Source organism: Malaclemys terrapin, chromosome 12, assembly GCF_027887155.1.
Source record: "Malaclemys terrapin pileata isolate rMalTer1 chromosome 12, rMalTer1.hap1, whole genome shotgun sequence".
NCBI classification, from domain to species: Eukaryota; Metazoa; Chordata; order Testudines; family Emydidae; genus Malaclemys; species Malaclemys terrapin.
In genome coordinates, this window is record NC_071516.1 from 36,070,870 (window position 1) to 36,090,668 (window position 19,799).

The 19,799-nt window shown below is 42.7% G+C and overlaps 1 protein-coding gene across 2 annotated transcripts in view; it reads right to left on the reverse strand.

Moving 5' to 3' along the window:
* Positions 1 to 11,918, reverse strand: part of LOC128845841 (cytosolic phospholipase A2 gamma-like) — a 74,520-nt gene extending 62,602 nt beyond the window's left edge. For both annotated transcript variants that reach the window (XM_054044884.1, XM_054044883.1), the window contains exons 1-3: positions 11,851 to 11,918; positions 901 to 1,057; positions 465 to 581 (exon numbers count right to left, since the gene is read on the reverse strand). In XM_054044884.1, coding sequence (XP_053900859.1) covers positions 465 to 581; positions 901 to 924 — 141 coding nt within the window. In that variant the 5' untranslated portion in view covers positions 925 to 1,057; positions 11,851 to 11,918. The remainder of the gene's footprint in view (positions 1 to 464; positions 582 to 900; positions 1,058 to 11,850) is intronic.
* Between the last annotated feature and the right edge of the window lie 7,881 nt (positions 11,919 to 19,799).

Below are 19,799 nucleotides of genomic sequence, written 5' to 3' on the forward strand. Positions count from 1 at the left end.
TGTCTATGCACTACAGTGACGGCTCTAATCTCCCCTTCCCATCTGTTCTCTGCTGCAGGCTCTGTCTGGCCTCAAAATCACAGTGGTATATACACACACACTGCAAAGAGGCTTTAGGAAGCACTGACTGAATTAGGAAGCACTGACTGAATTCACGTGAGTATGCAGCTCTCCAGAGGTTAGCCTCAGCAAGCCCCTTACTGCTGCTAAAGGGGTAGGGGCTTGTGCTTTTAGCACTGAAGGCCCCCAAGTTTGAGCCTGCCAAAGGACATAAGGTTTGTATGTATGTGGTCATGGGTTGTCTCCCTGGTGCTTTGGGAATGTTGTATTTCAAGGGGAACATCTCCATAGAGCAGGATTTTGGAGGCATTTCCTCCCACTGTACCAGGGACCTCAATCACCATCCACATGACTAACATCCTATATTGTTCTCCTTAGCGCTATGAGGCACAATGGGCTCCTACCTCATCACGGGCAATGCCAAGGCTCTTGAGGCACTCCAGAACTTTTGCCTTTCTGTTCTCAGTGGCTTCTTTCTCACCCTTCGAGAGCTCATGGAAAAGTCGGATAGTTCTATCATCCTGCCAAAAATAAAATACAATAAAATATCTTCATCTCTCCAAAGGCTGCCATAGAGTGGAGACATGGGGCCTGTGCACAAATAACACCCAGTCCTTGGAGTTTCCCCAGGATTTACTCTTTACATTTGTATTATGACTGTATCTGGAAACCTCAGCCAAGGTTACAGGTGGAGGTGGGCAAATGACTGATTTTTCGCTTCACTGAAGTTCTGAGAAATTGGGAAATAAAGTTGGTTCAAAAATTGCGAAAGTTTTGTCAAATTGAAAGAAATCTACTCTTGGTCGAACAAAACAAGTTTCTGTAGGACAAATAATTTACCTTTTTCCATTGAAATCTTTTCATAGCTTCTCCCAGATTTCCCTGTAGAGCTCCTGGTGATGTGGAATTCTTTCTTCAGTGGCAAACGTACTCTTCAGGGAACGTCTTGATGGGAGGACCAAGACAACCTCTAACTGTTGTTTTCTTCTTTCTGTGGCTGTTTCAGAGAAAAGGAACATTTAGTATCATCCCATAGGGATGTCGAGTGGAATTTCCAAAGAGTCTAAGGGAGTTAGGAGTTGAAATCCTGTCTCCACCTGGAAATGTAAAAGAAAATAAGCTAACATGGAGGGGGGTTGGTTTAGAAATACCACTTTCCAAATACAAATATTATAGAAAAAATGGGTGGTGGTGATGAGGTTCAGATTTAAAACAAAAAACAAACACCCCCCCCCCCACAGACCCTAGTAATAACATTTCTCTCCTGCTACAACAGAAATTGACGATGGTTCATGTTCCCAAGCCTGCCCTTCTTATAAAGTGTATATATGGGGGAGAGGGAGGGAGAGGGGTGTGTGGAGATAGCCAGATAGACATTTCTGATCTTGGTGTGTCACTGTGAGCACAGAAAACAGCAAATCCCTGTTAGAAACCTTTAGGTGAGAGAAAGAGCTGAGAAAATAGCCACAGACCCCACTCCCCATTCGGGGCCCTGTTTATTCTGGCTCCATTCAGCCCAAGTGCCAGGGTGTCAACCTGACTTTTAATTTTAAAGTTACTTCCCTGTGAAAATTTGGCAGAGGGCATTGTAACTGGTAGACAGACAGCAGTCAATTTGTATGGAAATCAATTTAGGGCCCTTGCAGGCTCTGGGAAGCACTCTAGGAAGTTAAGGGGACAAACCTCATTGGAATTCCCTCCGCTCCTTTGATAACTCCAGCCCTAAATTGCATTCTGTGAAGCTCCTTCCCCACACCCGCAGTTTGCTGTGCTTACATTTCTGAACATATGTTCTACCTGTCTGTGGGCAGGTATGTGAGTGTGGGTGTCTAGACCCTGAAGAATGTGAACTCTGGATCTGCACTGGTGGTTTTCTGCTTTTAAAACTGTGTGTGTGTGTGTGTGTGTGTGTGTGTGTGTGTGTGTGTGTGAGAGAGAGAGAGAGAGAGAGAGAGAGAGAGAGAGAGAGAGAGAGGTGGGATTACTGGAGAGGACACAACTTGGCCGACAACGCTCCATGAACCCCATGCAGAAGGCCTCCAGGAACACACTCAATTTGCAACTGCTGTGAAGTTCTTTTGTGCAGTTAAATCAAGAACTTTCCCTCCTTTCAGTCAAAGGGCAATATCAAAATCTAATACAAATATCTCCCCTCACAAACCCTACTCTCCAGCAAAGAAAAGCCTCCCTGTCCAGCTGCTCTGAGCTCTGCCTCAGACACACACACATCACAGACCCCCAACGATATGAATGACAAAATATGGACTTCCCTCCTCCCAGGCTGGCAGAGATCACTCCTGGTAGAATTGATTCACAGAGCACACAGACCAGAAACATAGTATTGGCCTGCCAGAATTTATACTGAGACTCAAGTTACTTACAGATGCAGAGAAAATAGATTTCCCTTGCTATTAGTGTGTTAATATGCAAAACATCCCAGAAGAGGTTGGCTATACTGTGTTATGCCCAGTGCAGGCAGCAGAGGGTATGGGGTAGGAAAGGGGCAGATATACTGTATAAAGGCCACTGGGGGCAGCTGACGGTTGAGGTGGGAAGGGGAAGCTCTGCTGTATAATGGGTACTAGGACCATGTAGTGAGGCCTTATTGGAAATCCTGGGAGGTGGGTGCGCACAAGCCGACCAATGTCTAAAGGCCCCTCCCCTAGCCTTGCTGGAGGGACCACTGGACCTGGGAACCAACTGAAGATGGTGGACAACTAATGAATAACAGGATCAGGAGTAAAGCTCACAGGTTCAAAACTAGGGATCCAGGGGGAGACACCGAGCAGAGAACCCCGGACAGCGCCCATGCTCCTCAAAGCTGTCTAGGGAGCCAGCGGACGCCACCCAGAGGAACTCTGCCTGGATGCGTGAGACCTGGGAGGAGCAGAAATAGGCCCCACAGTTGCAGAGCACCCCGTCATCAAGCATCCTCCTCCTGGTGTTGTAGATGGCCACTTTGGCCAGGGCCGGGAGGAGGTTGACGAGGAGGTCTCGAGACTTGGTGGGGCCGTGGACGGTGTGTGAAAAGAAATAGGTGTGTGGAAAAGTGGAGGAGCCGGAATAGGGGCTGCAACCTGATGCATTTAAGATAACTGTGCACCAGGTTCTCCCTCATGCTGCAAAAGGGGCAGGAGTCGGGAATGGGGTGAACTGTTCCAGGCACACTCTAGTGCTCACGGCTCCATGGAGGAGCCACCAACCAATGTCCCCAGTGGACCGTGGGACCAGGGTAGAATAGAGGCTGGCCCACCGGGGTTCCTCACCCTCCACAGGTGGTAGATAGTCCTGCCATTTGGTATCAGGGCGGGACACGAGTGTGAGGAAGTGAAACGTGTGGAGCACGAGCATGTATAGTTGTTTCCTTGGCATGGTTTGGAAGTGGACTGGCTGCAGGGCATGCAGCCGGCTCGGATTGTGGAAGGGATGGGCCTGGGAGGGCTCACGGGACAGGGGCCCGATGAAAAGGTCCGGAGGGCCCGGGGTGAGGGGTGGGTGGGGAGCATCCTCTTGCAGTACCTGCTCAAGGAAAACACGAGAGGTGGGTGACAAGGCTGCCCCCACCTACTGGAGCACACATAGGGGGGTCAGGAGGGTGGAGAGCCCCATGCACCGACCGAGTGCTCAGGGATCCACCCAGTCCCCCCATCATAGTTCAGAAGGTCTCCGATTCTGGTGGTTTCTGCCAGGACCAGCCTCCTGTGCACTGGGGGGGAGGGGGAGAGGACTCTGCCACCTGCACACGTATGTTGGGGTTGTGTAGCAGGGGCTCCACGAGGAGGTCCGCCCCCTCGGTGGCCATAAGAGACCTGGTCGCCGAGAACAGCTTCCAGGTCTGGAGGAGGTCCTGGTAGAAGACTGGCAGCTCGGAGAGGTCTTGCGGAAGACCCCTCAGGTGGAGAAAAAAGAGCTGACAGTCATATTGGAGCCCTCGGAGGTGGTGGAGGAAGGCGTGCGCCAACGTGCTCTACGTCGGACTATCTGCACCATAAAGGAGTCTCTGCAGGGCCTAGAGGTGGAAGACATGGACCTGGCTGCAGAGGCAGACCAGGTTCTGTCCTCCCTCCTCCAGAGGAAGACTCAGGACCCCTGCAGAGACCCAGTGCAGTCCTGGCCAGAAGAACTCCAGAGCGACTTTCAGGAGCCAGGCCAGGATCCCCGGGACTGGACTCAGGATGTTGAGCTGGTGCCAGAGTATGGACAGGACTAGTTGGTTCAGTACCAGGACCCTCCCCCGCAGGGAGATGCAACAGAGCAATCCTGTCCATCTCCGCAGCCGCTCACCCACCCTGGCCTCCAAATCCTGCCAGTTCTCCAGTGGAGAAGGATGCATGACAGAAAGGTAAATGCCGAGATAGAGCAGTGGACCCATGCTCCACTGAATGGCTTGAAGCCTTGAGGAGGCCTCAACCACAGCATCAGGCATGATGGCATCAGCGGCAGGGCCCCCAATCAGGAAGGGAGGCGGCTGCCCCGCCTCAGAGAGGGGCGCACCCAAGGGCTCAGGGCCTGGTCGCTCGGCACCGGCTGTCGCCACCAGGGTCTCGGCGGCCATGAGCAGGGTGCCATCTGCAGCTGGGCAGGTGGATGAATCCAGGGGCTCGCCAATATCAAGAGTGGGGGTGGTAGCCTGGGATAAAGGGGAAAGAGGAGGAGGGGGGTGGTATAACCAAGCCACCACCCAGATCGAGGCCCGCTGGCAAAGGGTCGTCCTCCCCCTGGGTTATCGGGGTCAGACCCAGGGCCTCGATCTCCTCAATGATGGAGGTAAAGTCTCCCCTCACCACCCCAGAGTCCTCCCCTCCTGCAACTGAGGCAACAATCACCTCGGCACTGATGGGGGGCACAGGTAACAAAAGGGCTGGGGGGGGCTCCATCTGAGGCCTCCTCAGGGAGAGACTCTGAGAGGGGGGCGATCCCGCCCCTCTCTGCTGCCATGGCATTCCCAGATGGCTTCACCTGCTGAACTGTCTCGAGACCTGGATGTCTCTGCAGTGGTGGCCCCCCTCATGGTCTTGTTGGGGGCCTCCACCCCCTCCACATCAAGGGGGAGGTTTGGAGCCTGAGAATTCCTTTTGCCACGCTTCCTCTGTACGAGTACCCAGCCGTCCAAGGTGGAGGCGGAGGGCCTGGCAGCAGGGGCAGGGCCAGGGGGCAAGGGCGATGGTGCCATGGGATGGGGCAGCAAGGGGGAACAGCAGTGGGAAAGGAAATCTCCCCCTGGGGTGGTCCCTCTCCCATGCCTGGCAATGGCCCTGCTGCCATCTCCTCCATGGGCCCCGCTGGACTGGGAGCGGGTGGGCGGCTACCCCTGGCACCCGAGCTGGCGTGATGGCAGAAGGAGGAGGGGTGAGGAAGGAGCAGCTATACTGTAAAGTGAGCACCAGGGGCACTAGTGGGTGATCCACATGAATGACTCCAAATTGATATAAGTCACTATTTAGAGATGAAGCTTTTGGGTTTTTAGATTACTCTTTTGGTTAACTTAAAGACTTAGGGGCCTATTATGATCATCTTGTATGATCTGCTGCAATGTATAGCTCACACAACCTGATCCAGCAATTCCTGCCTCTAACCCTTAGCTCCTGTTTGAACTAAAGCAGATCTTTCAGAAAGACAACTGTGTCCCTTTAGAGACCCCAGTGATGGGGAAGGCACATGGACTTGAGTTCAGTTATCCCCATGGTTAATTACCCTCACCAAAAATTTCCACTTTATTTCTAGTGTGAATCAGTCTGGATTCAGCTTCCAGTCACTGGGTCTCCTTCTGTGCTTTTGTTTCAGATTAAAAAGCTGTCTAATTGTTCAAAATCATACCCCTAAGATAGACTGTGATAAATAAAGTGTGGGGGGGTAGCTCCCTTTGATGGACACCCAGACAACCAGTTAGATGTAAAATCCCTCTTAGTAGCTGTTCTTTACTTGCTTTACCTATAAAGGGTTAAAAAGTCCCCCAGGTAAAGAAAAAAAAAGTGGGCACCTGACCAAAAGAGCCAATGGGAAGGCTAGAATTTTTTAAAATGGGGAAAGAAACTTTCCCTATGTCTGTTGTTCTCTGGGCTGCAGGGACAGGGAGCAGTAATGTTGTAAGCAGCTTTAAGCCAGGTATGATTATAGATTATCAATTCATACCTTGAACCTACTTATCTGGAGCCTCAGATATGTAAGTAAAATTAGGGAATGGCTAAAAAGAAATGATTTGGGTTATTTCTTTTATTTCTTATTGGCTTGTGGACTCCTCTGTTCTAACCCCAGATGCTTTTGTTTGCTTGTAACCTTTAAGCTGAACCCCCAAGAAAGCTATTTTGTGTGCTTGATTTTTGGAGTTGCTCTTTTAAAATCTAACAAAAGCCTAAGTTCCAGATGTATTTTCTTTCTTTTAGTTTTTAATAAAATTTACCTTTTTTTAAGAACAGGATTGGATTTTTGGTGTCCTAAGAGGTTTGTGCATATGCTGTTTGATTAGCTGGTGGCAACAGCTAATCTCCTTTGTTTTCTTTCTCAGCTTTTCCCCCGGGGGAGGGGGGTGAAAGGGCTTGAGCGTACCTTGCAGGGAGGAATTCCCAAGTGCTCCTTCCTCGGTCAAAGTTTTTTTTTTTTTTTTTTAATTTGGGTGGTGGCAGCATTTACCAAGCCAAGGTCAGAGAAAAGCTGTAACCTTAGGAGTTTAATACAAGCCTGGAATGGCCAGTATTATTTTTAGAATCCTTGTGGGCTCCCACCTTCTGCACTCAGAGTGACAGAGTAGGAATTCAGCCTTGTACACATCAGTAATACCATCTCCCTGCTCATCGCTGATATACCCCTGTAGGAAGAGTGAGAGGTGATAGTATATAAGTACGTCCATGGTCCAGTTAATTAATTTACATAAATTATGTTCTGATACAGCATATGATAGGAGCATCACCTGATCTCCAATTTCTCAAGTATTCTCTTTTTGGCCTTTCTCAAAATAGACTTTTTTGCCTTCTGTTTGGATTTTCCCAATTTAACAGCCACCTGCAAGTGAATCAGATTAAGATGTTTTTGTAAATGCTTGCAGATAGGTTTCCAGTTTGATTCCCTCTAGCTGTGTGCCATTGGAATGCTACAAAAGATGCTCTGACATCCACATGCTTCACCCAGTCATCTCAATGGGTGTATGATCTGTGGAGGCAGCTGGAGTTGCCCTGAGTGTAATTAAAATGATTGGAGTCAGCATATCCCAATTGCATCCATTGGCATCTACCAGTTTCCACAGCGTTAGTTCGATGGTGCAATTTGTTCACTCTACCATCTCTGATGATTGCAGTCTATATGGAATACGCATTTTTTGTTGCACTCCCAACAACTGTAAACACCTTGAAACATTCACCCAGTAAAATGTGTCCCTTTATCTAACTCTACCCTAGTGGAGAGTTTCCAATGAGAGAAGTCTTGTTCCAAATATTATTGTTGTGGCTAAAGCAACATTTGCCTTAAGAGGAAATTCTTCCATCCATTTGGAGAATGGGTCAATAACAACAAGAAGGTACTGGATTCTCCTGATCATAGTAGATGAACTCATTTATGAAAAAGCAATATGCTTCTATGATTTTTATTCTGGGAGATATTACTGCGAAAAACTGGGTCAAGGTTTTCCCTTGATCAACATATGGGCACACATCAGAGTTCCCAGAATACAACAGGGCACCAGGCAATGGATATAAGGTCTGTACTCGAATCACTGTTATATCTTTTCCCTGCAACAACAAAGTCCATTTTGTCAGTTTAGTCTTGGACAGATCTCCATCCTTGATTCGATTATAAAACAAGAACTGGAGAAGGGTGTGTGTGGAATGTAGAGCTATTGGGTTTAAACCAATTAAAAACACAAACTGCTTGGTAGCCCAGCTGGTGACCAATACATATTTTTCACAAGTGGAATATTTAAGTTCTACTACGCTCATTCTTCTAGAGTCATAGACTATTGGCCTAAATTTCCATGCTTCTCTTTAGAAGCTACCATTGCAAGTTCAGTTGCACTGAGAGAGACCTCTAAGTGATATGGTTTGCTGGGATCTGGAGTGGTCAGCACAGGTGCTTTTATTACTTCTTGCTTCAATTTTACAAATCCATTCACATGCTGGTCTATCCAGGACCAAGCAATCCCTTTTTTCAGAAGTTTGTACAGTGGACCTGCAATGGAAGAAAAGTTAGGAATGAAGTTTCGATGGTATCCCACCAATCCTAGAAAAGATCATAAAGAAATTAATAAAGTGGGCATGGGCAAGTCTCAAATTAAATTCACCTTCTGTTGAGCTCGTGTTCCATCTCCTTGAGACAAGCTAATACCTGAAAAAAAACTTCTGTGGAGGAAAATTTCCTCCTGTGATTATAATAGTCACTGCCATTCTTTCACACACATGCCCATGTTTAATATAGAGATGCTTTTGCTAAGTCACTTATTCATGCACATTTGCCCTTTTCTTTGCAATGTTTGCCTTTGGGAGGAAAAACTGCACAGGGCCTGTTGGCTTCATACTATCTGTCATTATGGACCCTCATTCACTCCCTCCCCTTCCTGGCTTTCATACTGCATAAGTGGAGTTGAAATCCAGAATAATGTTGCAGTAGCTACTGCAATGGGTTGAGGTGTGTTGGGCTAGCAATTCAAAATCATGGAGTTCATCTGCTGGTGCATTTCCTGCATTTCACACTTCTGAGGTTCTAGTGTTGTTCCAATCTGGTAAAGTTCTAATTATGTCCAGTTTAGGATTAGGAGGTTGATAGGCTGGGATTTTTGGGAGGGGATGATAATGATTATTGTCAGGTATGAATTGTCTCATACTGTAGTTGGTGAAGATAGTGATGAGCGTGAAGTGGCAAGCGCTCCTTCATTTAGGTGCCTGTGATTGTTATATCATGGATTTTGAGTTTGGGGGCGGCATGGTATGGCACCTCTTGGATATGATCAGTTTCTAATATTATTACCCAACCCTCTTGAGTGATCTTGTTGGCCTTCTGCCACATGTTGTAGGCCTTCTACTTTATTTTTCGTTCTACCTGAGGCTCCTTGAACAGTTGCTATAGGAGGATGAATTCTCTTGGAACTTTTCAGTTGGGTTTGAATATAACTATAAGCTTAGACAATTCACCCAAAATATCTGGAAGGGTACTCTTGGTGTGTACATGCATCATATAATCATAGAATCATAAAACTGGAAGGGACCTCAGAGGTCATCTAGTCCAGTCCTCTGCACTCAAGGCAGGACTAAGTATTATCTAGACCATCCCTGACAGGTGTTTGTCCAACCTGATCTTAAAAATCCCCAATGATGGAGATTCCACAACCTCCCTAGGCAATTTATTCCAGTGCTTAACCACTCTGACAGTTAAGAAGTTTTTCCTAATGTCCAACCTAAACCGCCCTTGCTTCATTTTAAGCCCACTGCTTCTTGTTCTATCCTCAGAGGTTAAGAGGAACAGTTTTTCTCCCTCCTCCTTGTAACAACCTTTTATGTACTTGAAAACTGTTATCATGTCCCCCCTCAGTCTTCTCCTTTCCAGATTAAACAAACACAGTTTTTTTCAATCTTCCCTCATAGCTCATATTTTCTAGATCTTTAATAATTTTTGTTGCTCTTCTCTGGACTTTCTCCAATTTGTCCACATCTTTCCTGAAATGTGGCACCCAGAACTGGACACAATACTCCAGTTGAGGCCTAATCAGCATGGAGTAGAATGGAAGAATTACTTCTTGTGTCTTGTTTACAATACTCCTGCTAATACATCCCAGAAAGTTGTTTGCTTTTTTTGCAACAGCATTACACTGTTGACTCATATTTAACTTGTGATCCTCCATGACTCTCAGATCCCTTTCACGGTACTCCTTCCTAGGCAGTCACTTCCAATTTGTATGTGTGCAACTGATTGTTCCTTCTTAAGTGGAGTGCTTTGCATTTGTCTTTATTGAATTTCATCCTATTTACTTTAGACCACTTCTCCAGTTTGTCCAGATCATTTTAAATTTTATATTCTATCCTCCAAAGCACTTGCAACCCCTCCCAGCTTGATATTGTCCGCAAACTTTATAAGTGTACTCTTTATGCCATTATCTAAATCATTGATCATAACCTTTCCTCAAACTGCTGGTGAAGCATTGTTAATTAACAAATCAATATATTGAGGGTCCGTTTCCTTTCCAGACATTTCATTAGATTTCCAAGCTGCATATAATCTATTATGAAACACACATGGGGATTCTCCCTCCTGTTGTCTCAGATTAGCTACCAGGGTGACCCCTGCCTGTCCTGGGTTCATATTCTGTTCTAACAGATGTACAGTGCCTATAAATGATTTTTCCCCTTCTTGAAATTCTGGTGGCAATGTATTCCACAAAGTGCTGCATGTATTGCAACTCTATCTCCTTTTTTCATTGGCCCTATCATCTTTTCAATGGCATGTAGTGTTTTTGCATTTGTTACTACTGCTATTGGGAAAAGGCATGGCTATTCAATCCTGAAGATTCCAATTTAGAAGTTGATTCTTGTTCCTCCTTTATAGTTATATTGGGGATTTCCTTTTCCTCTTTTTTTCAAAGGAACTGGTATCCCCCAAGTTTAGGCAGCTTCTACAGTGTAAAATATAGGTGGGAAGTTTTGTTCTAACCTTTTATACTTTGTTTTGGTTGGGGTAGGTGCCTGCACCTTGTGAAGGTCTGGCATTGGCAGGTTGTCCTGTGGGGATTCTGTTTTTGGCCAAGCCTTTTGGTGTAAAGTGGGCAGATGGGAATCAGAATGAAGTATGCCACTTGTTCTCTTCCTTATTGCTTCTGGCTCAATTGACTTAAAGGTATTAGACTCATTTGTTAGGGTCACAAATAGCACAGACTTTCATCTTTCATGGGAGGCATTTATATCTAAGATTGCTTCCTTTCATGTACTTACAGCAAGTTCTATAGTTCCCTGGGTTTCTTGTAATAAGTGGCACAATTGTGAATGAGACTGAAGCACCTCCTGACTTTTTCTTCCTCGGTAAACTTTTTTGTAACAGACCTTCCCTTTCTTCACTGCAGACAGCTTCTTCAACTCCCCCTTTCACTCCCCCCGAAGTGCCTGTCTCAGTGTCTGTATCTGATACTTCCTCTTTTTCTAACTTGCCTGAGTGTTTATTCTGTTATTCCTGTCTGCTTTTAGACCCTCAGCCCCACTTACCCAATGGAAAGCTATGTCCTAATATTGGCTGTTCTTTCCCAGGTTCCACCATGGCTTCTGGGATATGGGAAATGGGGTTATCTGGTATTACATTAATAACATATACAGGAGGAAACTGCATCTCTGTACATATATCTTTCTCACTCTCTATCTTTGGGATATCTTGGATTTGCTGCCCAATCTCACTGTAAGCAGAACACAGTCCTTTTTACCTACATGAAATAATTTATCTTCAATTAATTACACCCATACGGTCTAAAGTGGCCTTTCTTTCCATCATACTTTCGGTGTTCTCTGGAGCCATGAGCCAATTTGTAGCCTTTTATTTTATTTAAAGTGAATTTTGGAATGTGGTATTATACCACTGTGGCTTTGGCTCTACAGTGGCTATAATTTCAAGCTTAACAGAGTGAAAGTCACCTCTACTACTTGCTTCAGATTTAGAGTCTCTAGCAACACATAAAGACCAAGGCTAGAGACCACACAGACATTTACAAGTAAAAGGTCTAGTCTGTTTTAAAAGTTTTATTAAAGTTACAATTAAAGTTATGATTACCTGAGCGCTTAGAAATTCTACACAGACCTATGCACAAGTTACAAATATAGTTGTACTCACATCTCCTAGACAATGTTAGGGTCTGATGGGTCTTTCACAGATTGATCCTCAGTAGAGGGATAGTCCAGCTGGAGTTCTCCATAGGGAGCTCAATTTTCCTGATCTGGGCACCCTCTTTTTATAATATGATTCAGATTATACCTCATTAGCATTTATGCACATAGTGCAACTTGAGGTTAGGGCATGTGTTAGAAAAATGTGACTTGTAAGCAAAAAAAAAAAAAAAAAGACTCTTAATATTTTGCAAGATCTCTCATTGGTACATTTTTTCCCCCATAATCTTGTGGCCTAGGGTCATTTTTGGTCACATACTTTTTGTTAAGGCTTCCCCTCACACTCTCTTCATTCCTGTCAGGCAGACAGAAAGCAGAAGGCCAGAGTCGAAAGTGCAAGCAATGTGAAGTTTATTGGGGTTTCCAAGCAAACATAATTCATAGCTATGTAGCCCATTAGAGCTTTTCCTGTCCTAACCCCGGCCCTGTCTTTCTTAGCAGGCTTTATCAGACTAGTGGTGCAGGCCCTTGGCCCCACCCCTTACAATTTATGGACATGTTCTGGTTTGGAGGGTTGTGAGTCTGGGGGCTTTGGTACCACCTCTTTTGTACCCCATGAGAGGGGTAGGGAGTGAGGTTGTGTACTGGCTAAGGCCAGGCTTATCTTTGGCTTTTAGTGTTTCTTAAACCTTCCCCATCCCCCTCACCCCTTCCAACTGGTTGCTTGACCTTGTCTTGAAGTAGGAGATGAGGCAGTCGTATACTAGTCTCCCACCAAAACCAGCAACACTTTAGCTCTATTTCTTATCTTTTCTCATTATACTGACAAACCCATCTGGTTGGGCAGGCACATGATGTCTTTGTTTTTTGTTCACATATGTTTGCAAGGATATAAGAATATCCTAATATAAGAATTGCCTTGAGAACGGTCGGGTTGATGCCTGTCTAAGTATTGCAACTTCAACAATGAGCACAAAGGACTTCGATGTAGCTGTGACAGCGAGGTACATTAAAAACACTAAAGTAAGTCAAATTTGTTATTATTGTTATTATTATTAGCTAGCTAGGTTACTGGGTTTTTTTTCGGTGTGGAAAATTGTGTTCTATTTTACGGGTTGAATAACTGAATGACATAACTCCCTGCCAATGTCCGTCACTAAGTCCGGTAATTTTGTCAAATGTCCGTCACACAACATGGTGGTGCTGACCCCTGCCCTGTATTTGTAAAAGTGTTTGCTCTTGAACGGTAAACCCAGTCAGGAGGAAGCATTACCAAGTGTGAAATACTAGTTTGCCCCAGCAGGGGTTATCTACTGTCCAGCAAAAGAAGGCCCATAGACATCAGACAAGCCATTGTGAAACGTCAGCAGACAAAGGAGTTTGTTGATTGCTCCCCTCACATCAATGAAGGAGAGATGTGCAAGAGCACATGTCTCATCAGGTTAGACTCTTGGGAGAAGAGCATACAAATCCCTGATGAGGAGATCTATGCTGCTTAAGAGTTGGGAGGGCACAAAATTTCTAAACATAAGCAAGAATTCCCATCTCTTTTGCCTGGGTTAGCTCTAGAGGACATATAGAGCTGGCATATTACAGCAGCTCTATCACCTTTTGAAACCTAAGACTAATTCACATGTGTGTGGATGTTACCTGCTTTAACCTTGTTAATAACTCTAATTTATTTTTTCTTAGTTAATAAATCTTTAGATCGTTTACTACAGTATTGGCTATAAGCCTTTTCTTTGGGATGAACTCTAAAATGCAATTGACCTGTGGTAAGTGACCCATCCTTTGTGCCTGCCAGTAACCTAAATATTATTGTGATTTTTGGTGTAAGGGACCATCTATCACAAAGGCAAGGTTGCCTGAGTTGCAGGATAGACCAGAGTGTCCAAGGGGACTGTCTGTGACTTCATGTTAGGCTGTTGTAGTATCTGAGGAGGTTATACCTGATATGTGGTTGTTGGAATCAAAGTATACAAGTCACAACCCATTTGGGGTTTGGGTCCTGCTTCTATCAGTCTGCTGTGAGGTTGGTACTCATGTCCTTGAGCCACTCAAGACAGCATGACACCAAGTATAAGGAATAAGGATAGAAATGGTTTAAAAAAAAAAAAAAAAAAACCAGAAGTCCAGATGTGTTCCTGAGACTAAACTGAACTTAACAGATTAGAGTCTTAAGTTCAAAGAATTTTTTCTCACCACTATGGTTGCCAAGGTTGGTTGGAAGTATTCCTGGAGATTTCATCAAAGGGCAATCTTTAATTAAAGATTAATATTCAATTCCTGGAGAGTCCAGGACAATCCTTGAGGATTGGCAACCTTACTCATCATAGTCTTTCTTCCAGGGTGGCTGGCCTGTCCTTTAGCCAGGAGACCACACATGGACCTCAAAATGCTGGTTTCTTTGTCTCTTCAGGTGAAGGGTGTCAAAATGGCTTTTTCTCTCTGCTTATAACCTCAAAGTTTTGTCTTTGTTTTAAAAGTCAGGAAACTCCTCTGGTATTCAGTGTGCATCAGAGAGCTGATGCCATTTTAATAATTCTATCTCTGTTGTGATAGCTAAGTGGCTATTGCCCCCACTTGCTAGTTTAATGGTGTTGTTTACCTTTTATGTAAATGTACTTTCTTTGTTTCTCCTGGCTTCATTTACATTGGAGACACATTCAACCACCCTGGTCCACAATGCTTTGTCTAGGATGGGGTGAATTCAACCTTATGTACCAAACACATTTCCAGGACATATTTGTAGCGTATTTCTAGTCTGTGTCTCAAACTGCTCAATATAATGGGATGGAGTCTTGTTAACTATCTGTTTTGAATTTTGCCCTTGTAGTATTTGTGTTATACTGGTATTTTGTTTTGAGGGTTCACTGCTCAGATTATCTACCCTTCAAGTATGTAAAATCACTAGGTGGTTTTATACAAAGTAATAGTTCATTATAAAGGTGCAGTGAACCCTTTAAGCTAAGTTATTTGTCAAATGAAGGAGTATAATGAAAATAGGCTGTCATAAACACCTCAGGTTTTCAGGGATAGTGAAAGTACAGAAGTTATCAACTTTAAAGCTAGTAAATGCCCATAACATCAAGTCCCACAATTTTGTACTGGGAAAGAGAAGTAGTAAACTGCTAAGTGGGACTCATCACCATGTAATTTTATCAGGTTTCCCTGCCACTTTTATGGTTTCTAATCCACCCTCTGGTTCTAATTCCGGTCATGTGTACTCTTGGCACCGTTGGCCATTTTGAAAAAAAATGTTTTTATTTTTGTATTGGGGAATGTTAAGGGTGCTTGTGTGCCTGTGTTTTGACATGATAGGCTGAGTTTGGGAGGGAAAAACATAAAGTAAATAGAAATTTTAAAGGAATTTTAAAAATAAAGAATAGAGTTGAGAAAAGCAAGAGAACCTGTGTCACTGAGCACATGGCAGTAAGAGAAGCAAAGAGGGTTTTTAAAAGTGCTTTAAAGAAGGAAAAAAAAGGGTCATTTTGAAAAAAAGAAAAGCAAAAGGTTTATTAAATAAAAGAAAAAAATAAGGTTTCATAAAGAGGAAAATAAAGAAATTAAAGTATAGAGAGGAAGTTATTTCAAAAGGTTATGAAAGAAAAGAGTTTTTCAAATATAAAGAATAGAGTGAGAAATTAAAAAGGGTTATTTTGAAATAAATTAAAGAATAAAGGCAAATTAAAGAAAATAGAGATTTCTATGTTAGGTTGAGAGAGAGTTTAGTAAGCACGTGATAGGCAAAGAGAGGAGGAGAAAAGATAGGGAACACATGGAGAGAGAGGAGCAAAGAGGGTTTAAAAAGTTTATTAAAAAAGGCTTATTTTGAAATAAAACATAGAGTTGAGAAATTCAAGAAAAAGAGGATTTCAAAGAAATTAAAGAATAGATAGAGAGCCTGTGTCACTGAACACAGGGCAAAGAGATTTTTAAAGGAGAGAAAAGACAGCACATGGCAAAGAGGTTTTAAAGAGGAGAGAGAAAGAGAGAGTGAAGGAATGAACTTACCCAAGCAGCTGCCCCTAGTGAAATGACATATGTGTTTACATATGTGTTTTGATAAAAAAAATAGCATGCAGCGAGCCCTATTTGAAGTAGCATGTTTTTTTAAAAGTGTTTCTTTTTGCAGCAAAAGCAAAGGCTTACAATTAAATAATGAAAACCTAAAGAGATGCTAAGTTTACTTAATTTTCATCACTAAATAATTATCAACTCTGCGACACAAAGATTTTAGTCTAGAAAAAAAATCCTGTGTACAAGAATGTCAATTGTAAAAAAAATAGCGATAGAACCATTTACAATGCATTTAACCCATTCTTTTTAACTGTTTTATAATAAATTTTTAAAGGAGAGAAATTATGTAGCAATGGGTCCGCCCTCCTGTTTTTCCTAGAAGAAAACTGTTCAAAGGAGGTACATAAAAACTGACCCCTCACCCTTCTTATTCAAAAAAACGACCCCTGACTTCCCCCCCCTCCGTTTAACACTTTTGCTAAACATGCAGTGTTTAATTATATCAAATAAAGTTTGGTGTTAAAGTTTTCACAAATGCACCAGTCTTTAATGTTTCACCTAAAGGCTTTAGATTTATACAACAGACAAATTAGCTCATGTAAAAGAGTTAACACTTTTTACCAGGGATTTTTTTCCCCCACCACACACACTTCCTTCTTTGAGAATGTTTTTCAAAGTTGAAAACAAGGACAAACAAACTTTTAAAACATTAATTAAAGGGAACAGGCATGTAGATTTCTTTGTTTTAGTTTTGTTAAAGACACTTGTGAAAGTGATCTCAAACTTCCTTATTTCATTTACTGGAAACTGACTTTAGCTTTGTAAAGGGTGAATATCATTTACAATAAAAGTGTGAGAGGAATGAATGAATAAATAAATATCCCCCTCCCTTGTTATTTGAAGCTGATAACTACTGAAACAAAATAATGTTAATTAGGAAGAAATCTTTATGAAATTTTTAAAACAACAAAAGCGAAGGTTTTGTGACTGCATGAAGTTCAGGTATAGCCTATCCGCACCCACCTTCCTGATTTTTTTCCCTTCCATTTAACACTTTTGCTAAATATGCAGTGTTTAATTATATCAGATAAAGTTCTTTATATTTTTAGCATGAAAATACAGCATGGAATGAGCTGTAACATAACAAGCCTCTTTTGGGAATGTTTCATATGCAGTGAGGCCTATTTGAAGCAACAAACTTTTTTAAAAGCTATAGTGATAGTATAGGCTTAAAATTAAATAATGAAAGCTTAAAGAGATGCTAAGGTTATTTAATTTTCATCATTAAGTAATTATCATCTCTGTTGCAATAGTTATCAGCTTCAAATAACAAGGGAGGGGGATATTTTTCTTACTCCTTCATGCAGTTATTCATTCCTCTTAAACTTTTACTGTAAATGATATTCATGCCTTACAAAGCTAAAGTTGGTTTCCAGTAAGTGAAATAAGGAAGTTTAATACAACTTTCACAAGTATCTTTAACAAAACTAAAACAAAGAAATCTACATGCCTGTTCCCTTTAATTAATATTTTAAACATTTATTTGTCCTTGGTTTATATTTAAAAAACATTCAGAAAGAAAAAGTGTATGTGGTGGGGAAAAACAGACTCCTTATCTGTGGTAAAAAGTGTTAACTCTTTTACATGAGCTAATTTGTCTGTTGTATAAATCTAAAGCCTTTAGGCAAAACTTTAAAGACTGGTGCATTTGTTAAAACTTTAACAGCAAACTTTATTTGATATAATTAAACACTGCATGTTTAGCAAAAGTGTTAAAGCGGGGGAGGTGCTGGGGCGGGAGAGGGCGGTTTCTTCGAATAACAAGGTTGAGGGGTCAGTTTTTATCTACCTCCTTTGCACAGTTTTCTTCTAGGAAAAAAGGAGGGAGGAACCTGCTGCTTCATAATTTCTCTCCTTTAAAATGTTACTGTAAATGCTGGGGATATGACATTCTCCCTTTATGCAGCTTACGGCTAGGGTCAATTTCCAGTAAATGAAATAAGGGTTAGGAAAGAAAAATTCTGAGTGGTGGGGAAAAACAGGGTCTAGGGTTGGATGTGGCTACACCTGTACAATGAGTAGTAGTGTGTACAGTGTGCCATACATTAGTTCTGCATACAGTAAATGTGTTAAGCACCTTCACAATAGGTATTAGGTAATAACCTATAATTTTAGAATGGGAAAAGGTCCCACATTTAATCAAGGATTAACAATTTGCTAAATTGTATTGTTTAAACTGTTTTAAAACATGGAACAGGCAGAGCCACTTGCTTAATTCTGGTCAGAGAGTGCCACTGGGAGCAATTCAGGTACGGGTTCTGTGACACTGCACCCTAATTAAGACTCTTATTTAACAAAGATTACATCATGGCACCTCTTTGCCTATGTTCAGTCCAGATGAGTATGTGTTTGGTCACTTGGCAGCTATCCACTCAGTAGATCACGTTGAATGTCTACAATGACTTCATCCATGTACCTCCTCTGGTAGTGTATCACCCAACTTGGAAAACTCCACCGATGGCCTGTTGCTCTGAAAAGGGGGGTCAATATATTGGTGGGTATAATATGTTTAAGGTGGACACACCACGGGGTGGCTGGAAGGAATGCTCCAACAGAATCCATCGTCGTCGGATTCTCTCAGGATAACTAAATAACAGGTTTTTATGAGAAGGGTGACATATAGTGGACATGGCCAGTATTCCAGTATTGTAATAACCAAATATCAAAGATATTTTATAGTCAATTGGAGTTCAAGGTCACAGGATCAAATTTTATGTCAAACCCCAAAGACACTTATACACACATACTATTTGGGCAGGTGCCAATTCCCCTTTATCTGTTATCTATTACATTGTGTGTGATAGGGTTTGTTAACAATCACCCAATCAAGAGGAGGGGGGTCTGTAGCCCAAAGGACTAGCTTGCCTTCATTATCATTATATTTAGCTGCTTTTATTATATTCAGCTGTACCACAAGAAACCTATAGTGTCCTATATTGTGTAAGACATTAGCTGAAGCATAAACTAGCATAGGTGTGGTTAAGTAGGCTGTAACCCTGGGCATAGGTCAATGGTTACCTTTAGATGTTAAGAACTAAGGAGCACTTGCTCAATTGTAGGAGTTAGAATGCTCCAGTAAGGGATACCACAAGGAACATGAAAGTAGTATCCACACGTCCACTTGAGCAAGGGGTGAAGGATATTGTTTGTCATTTGGTTGTGTGTGTGTTCTCTCTCCGTGCTGTGCTGGCTCTGTGCAAATAACCGACACAGCAGACCTCAACTGAAATGCCCAAGCAGACTGCCAGATTCTGATTCTATAGTGAAGGCGCACGGCCAGGTTTATTGTTAACGAAGCATGGTCCTAGTATCCCGTAGACTCTACAGGACCACTAACACAGGTATGCCCATTACAATGGACCAGCTCAGTTAATAGTGGGACTTTCCATTTTCCTCTAGGCGAGACAAAGGGTTAAGGCAAGTTATCCCAACATTTATAGACTGAGACAAACAATATGGGTTAAACAACTTGCGTGTTGGTTTACGTGTTTCATGACATGTTTGTTACCTCCCCTTGTACTTTTTTCCTGATGTTTCAGACAAAACATCCCTATTCACAACCTCCCTTTGTACTTTTACTCCTGATGTTTCAGACAAAATATCACTACTAATCACTTTTGTCAAACCATTTGATCATGTGCTAGGCCGGGGTGTTCTTGTGCTTAACATTAAAAAGGTTGCAGAGCAGTTTTTAAACTAAGAGATTGGGGAAATCTGATTGCTGCAGAGGAGCACGTGGATCGAACAGAAACTTCTCTTAGAGGAGAGTCTATTGATAGAGATTCTCTAGGTTTTAGTCAGGAGGAGAGGATGGAAGAGGATAAAGTATGGGCCAGATCAGATGAGAAACATTCACATAAAAAATAATCTGACACA